This window comes from Cololabis saira, chromosome 6 (assembly GCF_033807715.1).
Source record: "Cololabis saira isolate AMF1-May2022 chromosome 6, fColSai1.1, whole genome shotgun sequence".
Classification (NCBI taxonomy): domain Eukaryota; kingdom Metazoa; phylum Chordata; class Actinopteri; order Beloniformes; family Belonidae; genus Cololabis; species Cololabis saira.
In genome coordinates, this window is record NC_084592.1 from 25,646,561 (window position 1) to 25,665,582 (window position 19,022).

At 39.7% G+C, this 19,022-nt stretch overlaps 1 protein-coding gene across 1 annotated transcript in view; it reads left to right on the plus strand.

The window, feature by feature from the left end:
• epha6 (eph receptor A6) overlaps positions 1 to 19,022 on the plus strand; it is a 241,189-nt gene that overhangs the window by 135,213 nt on the left and 86,954 nt on the right. Inside the window, exon 5 of the mRNA XM_061723794.1 lies at positions 1,762 to 2,097. Coding sequence (XP_061579778.1) covers positions 1,762 to 2,097 — 336 coding nt within the window. The remainder of the gene's footprint in view (positions 1 to 1,761; positions 2,098 to 19,022) is intronic.

The following is a 19,022-nucleotide window of genomic DNA, read 5'->3' on the forward strand; positions in this document are numbered from 1 at the left end:
TTGCTTCTTGCAGCATTCAGTCTTTTTCTTTTATGTGCTGGTTTTTGTTGCGTTCTTCCCTGAGATGAGTGTGCTGTCACTACTACAGAAACAAGCAGAAAGGCTGGTTGATTGACATAAGGGCTGCAGCAACTTTCCACTTTTTAGGGGTCACCACAGTGGATCATCGAGTTCCAAATATCAAGCTGCATGGGTTTTATATCAGATGTCCTCCCTGACACAACCCTTGGTACTGATACGATGAGATCACTGGCTTGTGACCATTTGGTAGGGACACATAGGCATTGTGGGGTGGAATTTCTTGGCCTCTCCTCGGCATATGATGTGACCGTGGCTCAATCCGGCAACCTTCGGTGGAAGAGTAACTAAATCTCCACAGCTTCGCCAGAAGTTGATTGACAGGCAGGGCACTGAATCATTTCTCTCAATCTGAGTAAAATAATTGTGTTAGGGCTTGGATGAGTAGGACCCAGATGCAGGAGACGGAGGCAGCAGGATTTCCAAAAACTTGGTTTATTGAACAGAAAGCACTGCTGAGCAAACTAGAGGCAAGGCAAGTTTATTCATACAGCACAATTCAACCACAGGGTGATTCACAGTGCTTTACAAAGACATTAAAGAGCCAAAACTTGAAAAAAAAAAATCAAAAACATGAGATAAACCATGGTGGAGATACAATACGGATCAGCAGGGAGCAACGAAAAGAGAAGACGAGATATGGGGGCTTGATGAGACACAGGTGCAAACATCAGGGCAGATGGGAACAGGGGAAGTCAAGACAAAACTTAAACACAAGGACATGGGATTTCAAAATAAAATGGGAACTTAAATATAAAACCGTGACATAACTCAGAAATCGGACAAAAACACAAAAACCGTGACAAATTGGACATGTGTTTTACAAGGCTTTAGCCTCTACAGACGACAGATGACTCAGAGGACTGATTTAATTATTCATTATGGGAATGTAAAAGGTTTTTTACCAATAAAACTGAAAAAAGGCTTCTTAAAATAATCAGCTGTTTTTTGTTTCCTTTTTAGTAGAGCAAAAGAAGTAACGCTGCCTTCACTTTTACAAATTAGAACTTGTAACTTGTCTAGAAAGTTTTCAATAATTCATAGCCTAGAGTTGATTATTGGCACTATTATTATCTGTAAGAAGTCCTCCTGTCCAAATGATAGTGAGTGTGCATAATTTGTAAGGTATTGTATAAACCTTTTTTTGATAATACATAAACTAACTCACTGTGCACGTCAATGAAGTAAGTACTGAAGTGTATTGGTCAAACGCGAGATATAACAGGCCAAGCGATGGGCAGCAAGGCGGTCAGGTATTATTACCTGTGGCTGAGGAGTGAAAAAGGAAACATGTTCTGCAATATTGTCAGAAATGTTAACAGGAGCTTTGAGTTTGTTCCAGGGCCAACAGTCAAGCAGAAATCAGCATGAGTGAATGGCAAAAAAAATAAGTCTAAAACAAAATAGAGGCAGAATGTTCACACTGACAGAAATAAATATTTGTTTTTGTTCAAATGTAGATAACCAGAAAAAATAAATTGAATAAAAAAAACAATTTAAAGGATTGGATCCACTTTCAAACTGAATGGATTCATTTGTCCAAACTTTTTACCAGTAGCCAGTATAAAGAAAATATTGAGGTAGAGTTTCAGGATCTCACTCGCCCACAACAGTATTTGTGAGTTGTGCTGCTGTAGCATAATTCAGATATTAAATTCTTTGTTTTTCATTTATCATTGGCAGGCCCTCCATCGCCTCCCCGTAATTTAATGTTTACCGTGAACGACACCTCTCTCATGCTGGAATGGTCCCCTCCCAGTGACACCGGGGGCCGCCGGGACCTCACGTACAACGTTCAATGCAAACGTTGCAGCAGCCCCCCCAACCAGTGCCGGCTATGTGAGGAGGACGTTCGTTTCCTGCCCCGGCCACTGGGCCTCACCAACGCCACAGTCACGGTCACGGACTTCTCAGCACACTCCAACTACACCTTTGAGATCGAATCGCTGAATGGAGTGTCAGACGTTAGCCCCTTCCCTCGGCAGGTGGCCATCATCACCATCAACACTGATCAGGGTGGTGAGTATTTAGGATCAATCTGACTTTGTACTGTGAAGTTGTGAAGCACTTTTACTTCAAGAACTCATCTAAAATAACTACATTTGGTAAGTACCTAAATGTGTAATACCCACGTATTGTTATTGAGCACCATATGTTGGTATTTAGTTCAAATAATGAGTAGGCCACAAACCAGGGAACAGCTCATTTGGTTTGGATAGGGAGCAATAACAGAAACAGAGAAACAGCAGTCTTGTTTTAATTGAATTGAACTGAATGGAATTGAAGTTCTGTACCTATGGAGCAAAGTTCTGTACTGGACAGAATTTTCCGTACCCTACAAAACAAAGTTCTGTACCATACTGTACGTAACTCACCGTACCCTACTTTATGGTAATTTCTGTCCTATGTTCTCAACGTAGGACAGTTGTTCCCAGATTTTCCTCATGTCCTGGTAACTTATTATAAAAGATTATGGATCCAGCAGTCTCTTAAGTCACAAGAAACTACCATGAAAGAAATTTAAACACAAGCTTTTTCATGGAAAAGCAAAGTAAAAAGTTACTAAGAAATGTAACCAGATCTAGTGCAAATGTTGTTTATTATTCGGACACCATTCTAGAACATGAATTCTAGAATTGAAAAAAAATATTCTGAAATGTACAGAAATTTCTAACGCGTATAGATCACATCGCTCTCCTATGGATGACCGCATTCATGTTTGGATGAAAATAAATGCTGTAAATCTGCTGGAGGCAAGTTGGAAAGCTGAGGTATCATTTCAAAAATCTGCTGCAAAGTGTTCAAAAGAAAAAATAATCCTGAATTGTGAGTTTGTTTACTTCATCAAATAGAGAAGGACTGTAAAAGCAGAGCTTCATGTCTTCATGCCATCCTTTGATAGGACGTAAACACTGATACTCACTTCATCACAACTACCGGTATGTTAAAAAGGTTATTGGTCCTGATGTTAAAATCATGGTAGTCAAATGTGAGGTTTCATTACAAGGACAGTGAAATACAGTTGGCCACCTGGAGATTCAACAAAGTAATTCTAGATGTTGGGATATGAACACCTCTGACCACTAGGTGGCATTGCTTGACGGATGCGAACTGAATGGACGTTCCTCGGTCACTAACAATCAATTGATGACGGAGGATAAATTAAAGTTAAATAAAGTTGAATAAATTACATTTTTTATCCTTAATGTTGGCCATTATTTCTATGCAATGACCTGATAAAATTGTTTAAGCAACAAACTTTCAGATTTGGGCACCAAATAGCTACAAAGTAGCACATCTTTATTTTAGCAACAAATTAAAAAGTTGGACATATCAGTACAATTCAGTTCAAGTAATCGGATGTGTTGTTCTCTTCTGTGGTGATTAAGGTAATGCTATAGAACTATATTTTAAAAGGTACAATATAGTCATGTCAATTAATGATCCCTAATTGTACCTTTTATAACATATTCTAACAATTGTTATATAGTATGTTTGTTCAATTATTACAAGAAATATTCATCTCTGTTAATTATTTGCATGGGCTGTACAATAATGTGTTGCTTAATACTGTTGCCTCACAGCCTGGGATCTCAGAATTAAAATAATAGTGATCATTAACTGAAATAAATTCATTTTTGCACCTGATCGGGACATTTCTGTTTTTTGGGGTGCAAAACAGTTTGTTCAGACCAGCTGTTGGAAAACCTGCCCTAAGTGTGTATGAGTTTTTGGACTGATGCCCCACACGTCCATTAGGTTGACTCGGTACACATTTCTGCCAATGGCAAGATTAATTTGCTATTATAATCATCTCAAGGCATTTAAACCTAACAATTCCCCCTGCACAACCACAACAATATAACAGAGAGAAGAAATTTGAAGAAACCTTCAACCAGACTCAAGGAGGGGGGGGGGGCATCTCCCTGAGGATGAGAGGTGAGAATGAGAAAGAAAGACAAAGCGAAAGCGGGTGAGAGAGAAAACAACAAACAATAGACATTGAGCAAATTGATCGGGCCACTTACAGCACATTAAAGCTTCAGGAGCCTGGATATCTGTAAAAAAAAAATAAAATAAGCCAGAGACAAAACATAAAAGGTAGTGACACGCAATAATGACATACAAGTGGAGAGTGAAAGGGAGGTGGCAATGGTGGCAGCAATGCACAAAGAAAAGCTGCAGAACAGCAATAAAGAAACACAAACGAGTGCAGTCTCCAGAAACAGCACTCAGCTGTGCAATGATTTCTACAGCTTCAGCATTCATCTCATGTTGCACTGGCCCAAAAGCATTCAGTCACAACCCCTGAAAGATGATTCTATTTGGACAGATTTTCCTGAACATTAGATAATTTTCTGAAATGTCACTTTTTTAGGGACGAGAATTTGATGAGTTGTACTCTATGACATCTGGTGAGTTTAAGATAGTTGTGATCTTTTTTTCATTTAGGCGTCTGCATGTGCACACCTGGAAGGCAGACCCCTCTGCACTCAGGGCTATGAGTTACGCACTGTCAAAAGAATCAGACACCAAAAGTTTTCTTTCTAACAAGTTAACCTCCTACAGCTATTTGGAATAATTTATTAAGCTCCAGGCTATGTCCACCCTTCTGCCATTGCATTTTAAAACATGAAACATGTGCTAGTTACATCTGGAATCCACATCATTGAAGCTAGTTCGATCCTGGAAAACCAAGCATTTTTGATCAGGTTGTAATTGCTTTAGTTGAAGTCTGTTGATGTAAAGAATGACATTTGGTTGTCGTTGATATCAACTGTTATGGAGCTAATTTTTGCAATTAAAACTCCTACATGGGAAGATGAACGCAAGAATAAAAGTCATTTTGAGAGATATTTTCAACAAAGATAGCTAAGAGTGGAGCAGGGGTGGTCATGTGATATGTAAGGACATGGGAGGTATGGATGTGGCTTAAGTCAGATTTCAGACGTTTAATAGAACAATTCTGCAAAATATGATCCCACTGAACATAAACAGAAAATAAAACAAACAGTTTTGGTCCTGAACGGGATTGGTGACAAGATATATGATAAGTGATTCCAAGTTATCGGTAATTAAATTCATAGTATTATGGGGTATCTGTAGAGGTTTCTGCTCCCTTAATGCATTTACAAATGCAGGTTTGTGCCCCTTTGAAATACACATGAGCTACTATCACCTATAGCCTGTGATGCATTTGGTAAACAAAGACGTTAGTCTTTAATCCAAGCTTTAAATGGCAGCAAAGATCCGCGGAAGGGCCTCCTCTCTTTGTTTGTGGTTTTTAAGCTATAAGGCTCTCATTTCCTCGGGGACACTCTTTGGTATAGCATGCTTATGCTTTCAATTTGTGATTTGCAAACACTGTCTTGTTCCTCCTCCTTCTCCCAACCTCTTTATTCTTTCAGCGTCTTTTTCCCTCTTGGTTGTTTGTCCTCCTCCTCCCCTCTCTCTAGAGTGCCCTGCTTCCAAACACATGTCCTTTTTTTCTTATTTGTTCTCCCTTCCTTCTCCTCCTCCTTACCGCCATTCTCTCTGCTCCTTTGGGGGTGTGAGAAATACATCTTTTCTCATATAGTCAAAACACATTAAATGCATTATTCTGCATCACTGGGGACAACTCTGGACTCTGCATTCAAGTCAACATTGCACGCAGAGTTTTTATGTCATTAAGATGCTCTGTTTAGTACGTAGTCCGGGTCCCTGGGCTGTAGACAAAGGCCATTTGAACACTAATATAGCCAGCTGCTGCTTTTTAAGATGCTCGGGGGAAAAGGTAGATTTATGGCTCACGGTCAGTGATGAGCACACTGGTGCTCCACCTTAACCACCCTCACCTTCACAGAAGCTAGAGTTTGATCAGTGCTGTTAAATTTTATGGAAATCATCAAAGATTATTGATCACGTAGCCAGTTGTGTTGTACACTGTGCCATCCAGCCTTCATAAATATGAGGCTCGTGGACATCTCATTGTTTGCACATATTTTAAAGGGCTAGTCTTTGTTTTTGTGACAGGTGATATCTTTATAGGTTTAGATACCTTGATAAGATAATTATCTGATTGTTTTGATTCTTGACTCTTGTTGGTTAAAGTTGCAGGTAAGAAATATCCAAATTGCTCCACGACCCTAGAGCTCCTGAAATATTATTAGTCTTCAAACTTGGACGGCTGTCAGGTCTTCAACACAACAAAGTACGAGCACATTCTAAATACATTGATACAATTGCAAGTCAAGAAACCAGTGGACTGGCTTTACCGAAGTCCTGACTTGTCCCCAACAGAGAATGTGTAGAGATTTTTAAGTTACCGATGCAGAGCTCAATGTTTCCAAAGGATGGAGCAACATAACACCTGAACCACTTCATCTCTTAGTATCTCTAGAACTTCTTTTAAGTGTTGCGAGAGGAACAACAGCATTGCCAAGTAGAGAAAGCATTCCCGTCCAACATTTTTAATTTGCACAACACATTTCATTATTAGGGGGCTCTTTGTATTTAACTTAAAATGAGTATTTATAATCATTTGCATCATATACAGTGGGGCAAAAAAGTATTTAGTCAGACACCAGTTGTGCAAGTTCTCCCACTTAAAAAGATAAGAGGCCTGTAATTTTAATCACAGGTATATCTCAACTATGACAGGCAAAATAAAAAAAATTCCAGAAAATCACATTCTGATTTTTAAAGAATTTATTTGTAAATTATAGAAAGCATTGTCAATAACAAAAGTTGACTTTGTTATACAGGAATACCTCATTTTTCGCGCGGGGTTACGTTCCAAAAAGAACCCGTGATTAGTGATTTTTTATTTTTTTTTAAACAATTATTATACAAGGCTTCAAATTGCGGAGATCAGCACCGCCTCGCACGTATTTCACTGCTCTTCTAACTGCGCCGCTGCATCCCGACTCCGCTCTGTAGCGTCTTTTTCTTCGAAAGCTCGTGGTGCAGGTGTGTTTTTTTGAGAGAAGAACATAGTTATGGGTCGTTGTTGTCGCTCCTTTTTTCTTCTGGGCAAAAAGATTCTTATAAACTGACATGCCACCATCGAGTATATCTGAGAACTGTAATGAACGATTCATCAAAGGCTCCCGTTCTTGAGCTGCTCGCTGAAGCTCATTGGCCGTTCTCAGCATTGTTGCTAAGCGACCAACGTTATTGACACAGGAAGTGAAGAAGCGGGGAGACTGTTTAGCCAATCAGAATGCAGAACACGATGCACAATGCAAATCCGTGAAGCAGCGAGACCGTGAAAAGTGAACCGAGGGATTACTGTATATCCTTTGTTGGCAATGACAGAGGTCAGACGTTTTCTCTAAGTCGTCACAAGGTTTTCACACACTGTTACTGGTATTTTGGCCCGTTCCTCCATGCAGATCTCCTCTAGAGCAGTGATGTTTTGGGTCTGTCACTGGGCAACACGCGCTTTCAACTCCCTCCAAAGATTTTCTATGCGGTTGAGATCTGGAGACTGATTAGGTCACTCCAGGACCTTGAAATGTTTCTTAGGAAGTCAGTCCTTCGTTGCCCAGGCAGTGTGTTTGGGATCATTGTCATGCTGAAAGACCCAGCCACGTTTCATCTTCAATGCCCTTGCTGATGGAAGGAGGTTTTCACTCAAAGTCTCACGATACATGGCCCTGCGTGGCATGGTTTAGTCGTGTATTAAAAAACTGTGACACATTTGGTCTTTGCAGGTGGAAGAAATATCTGTTTATTTGTGTATAGGAGAGGGGAGTGGGATCTGATCTCAATTAGCCACTTGAGGCACATGTGGACACACATATTAGTGCCAGCTGTGAGCAGATGCACAGAGAGCCGTCCACTCGGGATCAGAACACTCAGGAAAGATTTTAATAAACAAAGTCAACATCTCACTGGAAGCGAGGCTAGGTCCATCTTCGAGGTAAACACATGTTGAAAAATCCACATTGTCACATAGTCAGCGATGCAAAAAAACTGCAGCGGCTTTCAAAAAGTCTGAAAATATTTTAAAGTGTGCATAAGGTCAGCACATTCCCTCAGGTCAAAGATACCCAAGGTAAACCTCTTACGAAAAGGAAAATTTGCATGCTGCAGTGATATGCATACGTATTTTGCCACATACAATATACGTTCCCTGACACATACACCTAAACCTCTGTGATGGGCTTGTTTGGAAAGGTGCACATAAAATTCATATACACCATTAGCATAGTGCTGCCATCAGCAACAATGAGACAGCCATGTGAGTTTCAGTGTTGTGAAAAATATCAAGAGTCTGCTGCAATAATTTACTCTGGCTATAAATAAATTAGACTCTGTCATTAAAATGCAGATGGCCATTTTGGCCAATGCCTTCTGGCAATGAATTTAATATAGGATTTGTTGTGCTTACAATGGGCTACTTAATAAAAAAAGAACACACACAAACACTCTCATGGACATACACATCCTGCTCTACATGATTGAAATGGCCTGTGATCATTTCCTGTCTGCTATAACCTTTGGAGTATTTTCTGATGCTCATTTGATATATGCACAACTATCAGTCTTTGTAACGCACACAGGCACTGAGACTCCATGGATAATTATAATGTTAAGGATTAACGGCAAGTGAGAGTCTTAGCCTGGAGTAAATCCCCTCAAATTGGGAGAGAGCAAAACAGATTTGGGAGAAACTGTGTGCGCATTAGGAGCATGGCACCTCTGTGACCTGGGTGCCTTTAACAATTTACTGTCAGCATCATGACAAAAAGTAAATTCTCGTCTTGTGGTATGAAATCTTGTTTGGTCTGTGCTCTCGGAAGAAAATGGAGTTACTTGTAAAGTGTTTCAGTAAACTTTTGTTGAATCCCAGAGGAGAACCTCCCAAAATAGTTGACCGGGACAGGAAGGAAAGGAATGGAGAAGCAGGCGTTGGAGGATGTGTGACAGGTGGGGAGAGAGTGTGTCTCATAGATAAAAAAAAAGTACAGAATAAAGCGAAAGATGTTGGAAAAGAAGAGCAACAGAGGTATGGATGTGAAAAGCAGGGGACGAGTCAGACGAAGATAAATGAACCACGAGAGAAAGAGAAGTTGGAGAAAGAATATGAGAAGGAGTCTGAGAAGATGATTGAGTGAAACAATCTGAAGAGCAAAGCAGGGGGTGCCAGAATGAAGAACAGGCTAAATTAGCTGGCATGAACTGTGGGCCGAGGATAAAGGGAGTACAGAGGAAGAGATGCAGACCCACAGAAACGTGTGTGTGTGTGGTACCTCATTAGGAACTTCTTAGGTTATTACTAACCTTGCTGCGTGACCAAAACCTGGTGTTAATTAAGCAGAGTGTCATTACTGGAGTCCTGGTTAGGGTCTGAGATGAGGTGTGGGTAAAGTTGGAAGATCAGGTGCACACAAATGACAGGACGTCAGTGCAATAACTTAATGACTATAAGCACACGCGTGGCCAATATAACTCCAACAGGACCCTACAGCTTTGTAGCAACACATGTTTTACAGTTACAGTAGCGATTAGCTTATAGAGTAAATAAGCAGGTCAGAGTGGGGTTATAATTTATGAATCCATTTCAACCCATTCAGCTAGTGGATTATATCTCCTCCACGTTTGGACATAAACAAAAGATCCTGGAAGCACATGAATCTTATATATACACTGCAGACGTACTTTTTTATGGTTTGGGTGAGAGTGTACATCAAAATGTGCCAGGCCTTTTTGCCTTTCAGTGGTGACTAAATCTCGGAGGACAAATGACTGAGCCTTCGTTATTTTAGACAAGACTGGACTTCTTTTATACTTTTGTTGGGGGGGAAAGTAGCTCAATTTGAATATACTATTCATTTTGTGAGGACAGTGATACAATATAATAGATATGTGGGTGGCAAATGCATGAACCTTTTGCTTTCCTTTTCTGGTGTGATGCAGTTGTGCAGAAATCACGACAATGTAACATGCCAAGTATCTGCAGATAAGACCTGCTTATCAGCCAGGACGAATTGCAGCCCATTCCAACACACAAAACAACTTGAGCTCTGAGATGTCGACGAGTTTCATCCCATGAACCACTCGCTTCGGGTCCTTCCACATAATTTCTACTGGATCTGTATCAAGATGTTTACTTGGCCTGGGTGCTAACTCTCTAGAAATGATTGTGTCGCCTTTACCGGCCTTGTGAACATAAAAAAAACTTGTGTGGTACAAACCAATCTCAGCATTTGTGTAAAGAAAATGTGTAAAGATCTGAATTATACACAACACCGTTTTTCAAAATATAACTGTCATACCTTTATTGATGATACTTAAATGTTCAAATGAACTGTGAACTTTTTATTATTTACAGATATTTAATTTTCTATTCCAATACATTTCCAAGTGGGACATATCTTCTCATTTGCTTAAACTAGGAAGCTTTTAGTTATTATTAAGAACTCTGAAAAACTTTATTTCTGTATTCTGAAGTGTATGTATGTTTGTTTTTTTTTTTTGAATCAGCTGTATGAAACTAAGCCACATACAATCCTGATTGACAGTAAATGCAGAAAAAGGGAGACTGAAAAGCAGGAGTAGGAGCAGGAAGTGGCCTAGAAACAAGAGTTTCTTTAATCACAAGAAACAGTTAGGTAATTGTGCATGTCACTGATTCTCTATTGTGGCAATACATTTCAACATTCTTACTGCAACTCAAGAGACTAAAATCAGACAGTCTTTTGTAGATAAAAAGCTGATGGGTATGGGGATTCATCTCAGATCTACAGGATGATTGGAAATAATGTGGGAGGAGCCGGCAAGAGAAGTGCTGCTCATCGACTCTGACTGCAAGTGCTCAGATCTTTTTCCTTTTGTTTTTGACGTTATGTCTCCGTCCTCAAAACTGGAGCAGACATGAGTATGTGCTTCTCCAAGTGCGAGGAAACTAAACCATGTATGGTTTTCAGCATAAAGCAGTAAGTTATATTTAAACTGAATGAATCCTCATTTTACGTCAGTCTCTCTCTCCATCATCAAACTTCTTAAGGAGCCAAATGGAGACCTCACCAAGGCCGTAACTGGTATGAAATCATGCAAAAAGTACTTTGTATTCAAGCTTCCTACATAGTATACACAAATTAATGATGCAGTATTCACCGTATGGGGGTTGGACTTTTGTGGACCTTTTATTTACCAAGTTAAAAACCACACATGAATTCATCATCAGGAGTGCACAACTGTTATAATAAAAACAGCAAATAACAAAGAGTGTAAGCATAAAAGATATGAAAGAGCATAATAGAGTATTGTATATAATGGCATAGTGGCCATGAAGATTGCACGCTATAAAGATAAAAGATAGTGGTCCGACTACAAGATTGTTGTCGTTGTTTAACAGACTTCAGCACAGTTTGAGAGATATTTCTTTGAACGTTTTCAGCAGAGCCAAAGCAATAAGAGTGAGCTGAAACTAAAAACTGCCATAAAATAGACAAATTTAGAAGGCTGTAAAATGCACACATCCTTTCTAAATGAATCCTGAAAATGACAGGAAGCCAGAAAACAAAGAGGAAAAGAAATCTCGCCCTCTTAGTTCCATGATTGTTTTCTATTTATTAATCTATATTAATCTTAATTTAAGAGACCAAACTGTTAGATATTTATTATTAAATACTGTCATTGTAAGTAGGTTTACAATATGTTTCAGTTGCTGCATGACATTACAGCACTCCTGGCCTTATATTAGTACTACTACTAACACAAATGTGGTCAATCTTTCTTGCAGTTTTAACTCTGAGGTAAAACAGTTAATTTCTTAATCATATGACCAATGTATTATATTTTCTTTAGACATTTTAAATGTACACTACCAGTCAAACTTTAGGCACAGTTATTTGAATGGGTAAGTGTGTCCAAATGGTTGACTAGTAGTAGAGAACTGAATGGATGTGACACTTAATCCATGTTTTTACATCCCAGTTGGTGGAAACAACTTACTTAATGTTAAGTATAAAATGGAGCAATACCACCGGGAGTCTCTGCTCAGCTTCGCTCACCGGTGTGTTGCAAGTACCAACCATCCAACTTCCAGGTTGAGGCTCATGCGGTAGGGATGGGCGGTATGGACTAAAAAATGTATCACGATAATTTCCGGCATTTATCCCGATAACGATTAAAAAATACCAATTCAACTCCACCTTTTCAACTATAAATCTATCTCGCTCTCAGATCCGCCATGTTTGTTACACAAATCGTCATCAATGGGAATTTTTCTTTCTTTCTTTCTTTCTTTCTTTCTTTCTTTCTTTCTTTCTTTCTTTCTTTCTTTCTTTCTTTCTTTCTTTCTTTCTTTCTTTCTTTCTTTCTTTCTTTCAGGCTCATTTCCTTCCTTCCTTCCTACCTTCTTTCCTCCTGCTCTCTCCTTCCCTCTTCCCTTCCTCTTTTCTCCCTTCCTTCCTCCTTTCCTTGTTTTCTCCCTTCTCCCCTTTTCTTCCTTCCTTCCTTCCTTCCTTCCTTCCTTCCTTCTTTTTTCCCTTCCTTCCTTCTTTCCTCCTGCTCTCTCCTTCCTTCTTCCCTTCCTCTTTTCTCCCTTCCTTCCTTCCTTCCTTCCTTCCTTCCTTCCTTCCTTCCTTCCTTCCTTCCCGTACGTTGTGGATTTAACGCAGAACCATAAATCATTTTTACTTTATCAAAGGGAATTTATCGTTTTTACCGCGAGATGACAAATTCTTATCGTGAGGAATTTTTTGGACGGTATATCGTGAACGGTAAAATATCGCCCATTCCTATCATGCAGTGCCAAAATCTGTTGCCAATCCTCGACTGACCACTAGAGGCTGGTTGCAGAAGCGATTCAATAGTCCACCGACTCCCATGTTTGTCTCACTCTGCCCTGATGGCTCATCCTGTGATGGGTGAGTTCATGCCCGTCGTTGCCACACCTCCTCATCAGCTCCAATCGTCCACACCTGCTTACCCTCAGCTGCAGCTCATCACTGCTCGTCAGCCAGCCAGCATTTAAGCTGCAGTTTCCCACTTTCAGTGTCTGTTTGTCTTTGCAGCATGCACTGCTCTCCAGCATTCATCCTCGAATTGACATCTTGGTGTTGACTCTGGCTTGCATCTGACCATATCTTCTTGTCTCTGTCCTGACCTTCCACCCATCCATGACAAGCGTTTTCGTCTGCTCCCTCTGGATTTAGTTTGCCCTTCTGATCAACACTCTGGCCGTCCACGACAATCCTTCAGCCTGTGCTCTCTGGATTTAGTTTACCCTGCTGATTGTCTGCCAGGTTCCGATACTGCTTCCACATTGACCACAAGTCCAGCCAGCCATTGTGACAAATGTAATTGCAACGTTCAACCTTTGGACATTAACAGTTTTTATGCAAAGAAATGTTGCTCGACTGACTGAGAGGCTGGCTGCAAAAGAGAGTCAATCTCCATTGACTCCCATGTTAAAATGTCCAACTTTAGAGAAGAAATAAACATTTACAGCCTGGTTAAAAAACTGCTGAGATTGGTTTGTACCACGCCAGGAGTTTTACATCAACCATTATATTTATTTCTAATATTATTGTTTGGCAATCACTAGCCGTTATCACTTCCTTATATGTAATAATAGAGCTACCGCCTTTCGCGAAGCAACTATATTAAATGGTGTATCCTGCTGTAAAGGTCTGATGGCAACTCTGCAGGGATCTGCTGAAGGAGCTAAAAACCAAAGCTAACTTTGACATGCAGCGTTTGTATTACCAATTAGCTTGTTGAGCATATGTAGAAACACTGCTCTTCAGAAACCAGCGAGTCACGTGACCTAATACTTTGTCCATTGTTTTATACAGTCTATGGTGATTTGCATGATCCTCTCCACCTGATGAGGTGGTTGATGCTGTGAATCCGACTGTCAAACGTTCTGGCAGACACTCGCGGGTAGTGAAATGACATTTCATCATCAATTTCACACATGGGTGAAATTAAAAGAGACAATTCCTTTTCATGAGCATGTTCAGTGGTCTCAAGTACCCCCCGCTGCTCATATGGCTGTTTTTAGTTGCGTTTTTGAGGTATTGCAAACAAAACTTTGAACATGAACGAGTTTACTGTACACCAATGGCCTCCAGAGTCACAAGATCTCTTTATTTGTACAAATAGATTCATGCGTGTCTGTGTGACTGCAAGCTGATATTACAGTTGTTGGTAAACGTGATAGAAGTCATGCGAGTTCTACAATTGAAAAACACGAGGAAAAATATATTTAATTGGAGAAGCAATGTAAACCTTATACAACCAATGTTGTTTTCATATAATCCTAAGAAAAAATGTTTTTGCTTAAATTAACAACAAAAGACTCATCTACAGTTGCTGTTTGTAGATATCAGTCATTGACTCATCGATGCCCCGTGGGGGATGTGTTGCCAAGCAGCCATATGAATGCAAATGCTGGACGGAAGTGTGAGGAAAGGTGACGAAAACATTTAGAACAGATGGATATGCACGCGTATAACCTGAAGTTCAAATGGGTATCTAGTCATCGGCCATTATTGTTACTTCTGTGTGAGTAAAATGCCATGATTTAAAATTCAGCTGATAGAAGAAACAAGCAGGACATGAGTCCAAGCGTCCTTTGGCTTTTAATGGGGCAGGAGACTGCCGGAGCTAAATTATGCTTTCTAAAAGTAATTAAATATTCCTCTGAATGAAATTAAATCTGGTGTCTTGGAAAAAAGCTACTTGGTTTCACTTTTAAAATGCAATACCTTATCTTTTTTAATTTAAATGTTTTAATGGTTGTTTTTTTTTGCTACGGTCACATACCTTGAAAGAAATGTTGTAGTGCATGGAGATGTCAAAGTCCGATTGTACTTAGAACAGTACCAATAGAACTATACAGCTGTGATTTTACCTGAATAGCATTTGTATTTACTTGGTCTATTCAACCAGCATGCCCTCTCCTGGCACTGTGCTCTGCTTTTAACTAACTATGACAAAATAGCCCCACAATTAATTAGTCGCCAGGGAGAATCTTGTTTATGAGGCACGGCATCATAAAGCGGTGTGCCCGGCCCCGAGTCCAAAGCACTATGCTAACGAAACACTAATAATAACAACAGCCATACAAATTGGCTGAGTGAAATGACCAGGGCCCTCGAGGCGCAGGCTGAATTGGGGTGAGAAAGAAGGTGACTTTCCGCAAATGAATCAATACTGTTCTCTACTGTGCTGCTGCGCTGAAGTATGGCTACCAATGTAGCCTGACGTGGCTGATATCCACTTTGTGTGTGTGTCAGAGCGGTAGATTTAGCTGAGAACCTTACTCCATTATAGGTTAATAGGAAAAAGCAGGCACTGATGAAAAATGCTGAATATATCACATTACATGAGAACTTTTTTCTTCCTCCTTTGATGTACAGTTATGGGCAGAGATATCTTTGGAGTTCTCTGTGTCATAGAGAATAAGTATTTTCTGTGTGCATGCATGTGTGTGTGTGTTAGACCGCGGTTTTGCTGGTGGCACCGGCCTTGTGGAGCGAGCAGTCGTAAATAGAACCTCCATGCTTGTCGGCTTATTAACAGCTGATTTATCCGCCTTTCTGTGGGAAATGCGCGCCCTTGGCCCACAAGCCCAGAGATCGGCCCCAGAGGGCCCTAATTACCCAAAGCCAAGTGTATGAGAAGATGTGTCAAGTGAATATTTTGTGTCTTGCTGTCATAGATCACACATGCGTGCACGTGCCTTATATCGCCGTGAACGTCAGAGCCAGGGTCATGTTCATCATCACTCTTTCTCCTCACAAACACACTCTTGCTCTCTGTGGTGAGAGATACAGGGGGGAATAAAAGGGTGGGAGAAATTTATTCGACAGCTCTCTGTCTCCACCGTGATTTATAAGATTATTTATTCTGCTGACTTTCCTTTATCTTTCTTTTTCTCTCCTTGTTCTCTCACTAATGTTTTTGCATTGGGTCTATTTTCATGCTCGACCTGTATTCTTCATTATAAGTACCAACATTACACACAATTATGTTTTACTGGATCAAGACTGCTAAGTGGTAGGAAGATCAAAGTATTAAGACATAATATAATTCAATGGACTTCTTCGCTTCCCTTTTTTTCCGTGGTGAAGACATGCTTCATCTATAATTTCATCACTTTATGTCAAGTCATGTCTTTTTATTTTTTGGTTTGTTTACTACATCTTCAAAATACACCTGTGAACATTTTATGGTTTTGTTGCACCTAAAAATGTGCCACAAGCAGACAGCTCTCTTATTGACTCGCGGCTTTGAACATCGCCCGCAATCACACGGTCCAATCACACGGTCCGCTTTTAAAGGGAGACAACATACTGAAGATCTGAGCTATGGCTCTTTAAACTGAAAAACAAACAAACAAGCAGTTCAATGACAACTACGAGGGGAAAACAGCCACCAAAAATATTGTAAAACAGGCTGCTAACTGCTAGCATGTAAGCTAATGTTGCTGCACTTGTAGTTTAGCTTGTTGTATGTGGTACAAGTGCATTTATTTTATATTGAAAAAGCAGTCTCACTGCTATCATATATGATTTACTGTTTAGTATAGCATATAATGTATTAGAAACAAGCTTTATAATAGTAAGTATATGTTACTTCGATATCCCTCCCATACACTCACCTCCTCACTGCGGCACAAGCACTTTGTCACCTGCAGCTGAAAGTTTACCAGGAGAACGCTTACCACGGTTTAGGTTTGCAAAGTTTTATCAACCACACCATCTCTGCCCAAACACCTTTTATCAAACTTTTTGTCAAACATGGCGGTGGAAGGGTGATGATTCAGTTTTGCTTTACATCCACACAGGACCTAGGGCCCCTTGCACTCAGTGAATAGACCATGAAGGTCTCTTTAACCCTTCTTTTTCTTGTTGCTTTGGGCCCCGTTAAGAAATTAAATAGTATGACAGACAACAAAACATACTGCATGTGCACGCCAGATCTTAGGAGGGTATACCAAAGTAAAGAGTCCATCTGTCCCACAGCAAAAATTTGGTTGAGATTGACTGATCCAACATGATCCACAAGCACACCAGAAAATCTACCAAAGAATGAGTGAAAAAAGAAACTGGTTAAAATAAATGTTTTTTTGTGACAGGACCTAAATATAAACAAAGCCCTGCATAAACAAAGCCCTGCATTTGTTTATTCGCAGTTCGTACTGGTGTAATACCTTGCATGACTGTCGTCATGCAAGGTATTATTTACTTTATTTTAAGCCTGATTTATTTTTTCTTTAAGTTATGTCCTGATACAAAAACTATGAAAGTGAAAAGGGTTGCACATTCACTGCATATTTTCACATGACTGTATTTTTGCCAAAGCTTTTTTTTTTTGTGGTCGTATAAACTTTTCTTTTTTAAAGTATAATTTCTGTCTCTTTGTTGTCAGTTTGTGCTGTGAAGTTTTTCTTTATCTTTGCTGAGCGCATGAGAAGGTCTCTGCAGTGAAAACATATTTTCCTTTCCACAGCTCATAAAGCACACACACTTTAAGCTCACCTGTGAGAGGGAATGCTTTGAATAATCAGCGCATGCTTGTGGATGCTCCACGGCAAGGCGTTTCAATGAGTGCATAATCCTGTTTGTTCTCTTTAAGCAGTCCTAACTTTTAACGGTGTGACTCCTTAACAGCATGTTGATGCACTAATACTTAAGATGAATCCCCTTTGGCCTTTGCTTTATTTTTTGAGAGACATTGTTAATCTCCTTTTAGAAAATTGTCTCTCCATGGCATGTTGCTCCATTTCTTTGAACGCTGTGGGCATTCGGATGTGTACGGCTTAAGTCCCGGCACACCATTTCAGCCAGGTTGAGGGCAGGTCCAGGTCTGGACTTTGATTGTGCCATGGCAGCATCTTGACTCTTTTCATTTTTCAACCATTCGGCTGTAGCTTTGTTGGTGTAAATAGAATCATTGTTCTGCTTCTTGACCCAATTTAAGACGAGCCCTCGCTGTTGCACAGATGGCTTCACATTTGGCTCTAACACTCAAGTATACAAAGGGCTTCTCAGTTAATTTGATGCCTGCAAGGTACATAGCTGTTTTGGCATTAAAACAAGCCCACATTGCAATCTTTCCAGCACTGCTCTTGACACTTGGTTTAAGCTGTTTATACGTATATGCCATGTTTGGTTTTCACCAAATGTATCACTGTACAGCGTACATTTGCACTTTGGTCTCATCTTTCAAAAGAGGATTGGACTCAAAGTCTTGTGAAGTCTTGAGGTTTGTTCAGATCGGTTAAAATATATTTTTTAATGTTTTTTAATAGTTTTAATTTTATTTAGTTTTTCAGTTTGTATGATTATTTCATTTTAGTTTTTGTTAAGTAAACAAGTACATCAGTAGTTTTAGGTTTTGAGATACTGACCTACAGATATTAACAAAAAAACTAGGATGAACGATTCCTATCAACAAAGCCATACAGTACAAACATTATTTATTTTGAGTAATTGGAATTAGAGACAAATAATTAATTGGAAAAATGAAGCTGCAAACTTAAAAAGAACAAGGCATGAAATGAAAATGATGTTAATTTTAGCTTTCATTTAGTCTTAGTTACATAAAAATCTTTAGCTTAGTTAACAGGATCATTTTTTTTACAGTCTTAGTTTTTGTTAACTATGATAACTCCAGTTCCGATTAAACTTTACAAAGTTAAGCTGTGCTGCCATGTTCCTTTAAGGAAATGCAGCTTTCTCTTAAAAACCTGGAAGGGAAACTATAGAGAGGAGCAACGATGTTCGACTTTTTTATATAGTTATCCCTTGAATATTAATTTATTGTGACTTGACACTTCAACAAATTGAAACCCCCTGCCAAGGACTAGGTATGTTTTTCACTGGCGGGGCTTTGGGGTAAACCCACCAGACAGGAACCACTAACAGGGCCAATCGCCTTCTCAGCCCCTTGAACTGAGTGATTCTCCATAACACTTTAGTGCCACACAAAAACCA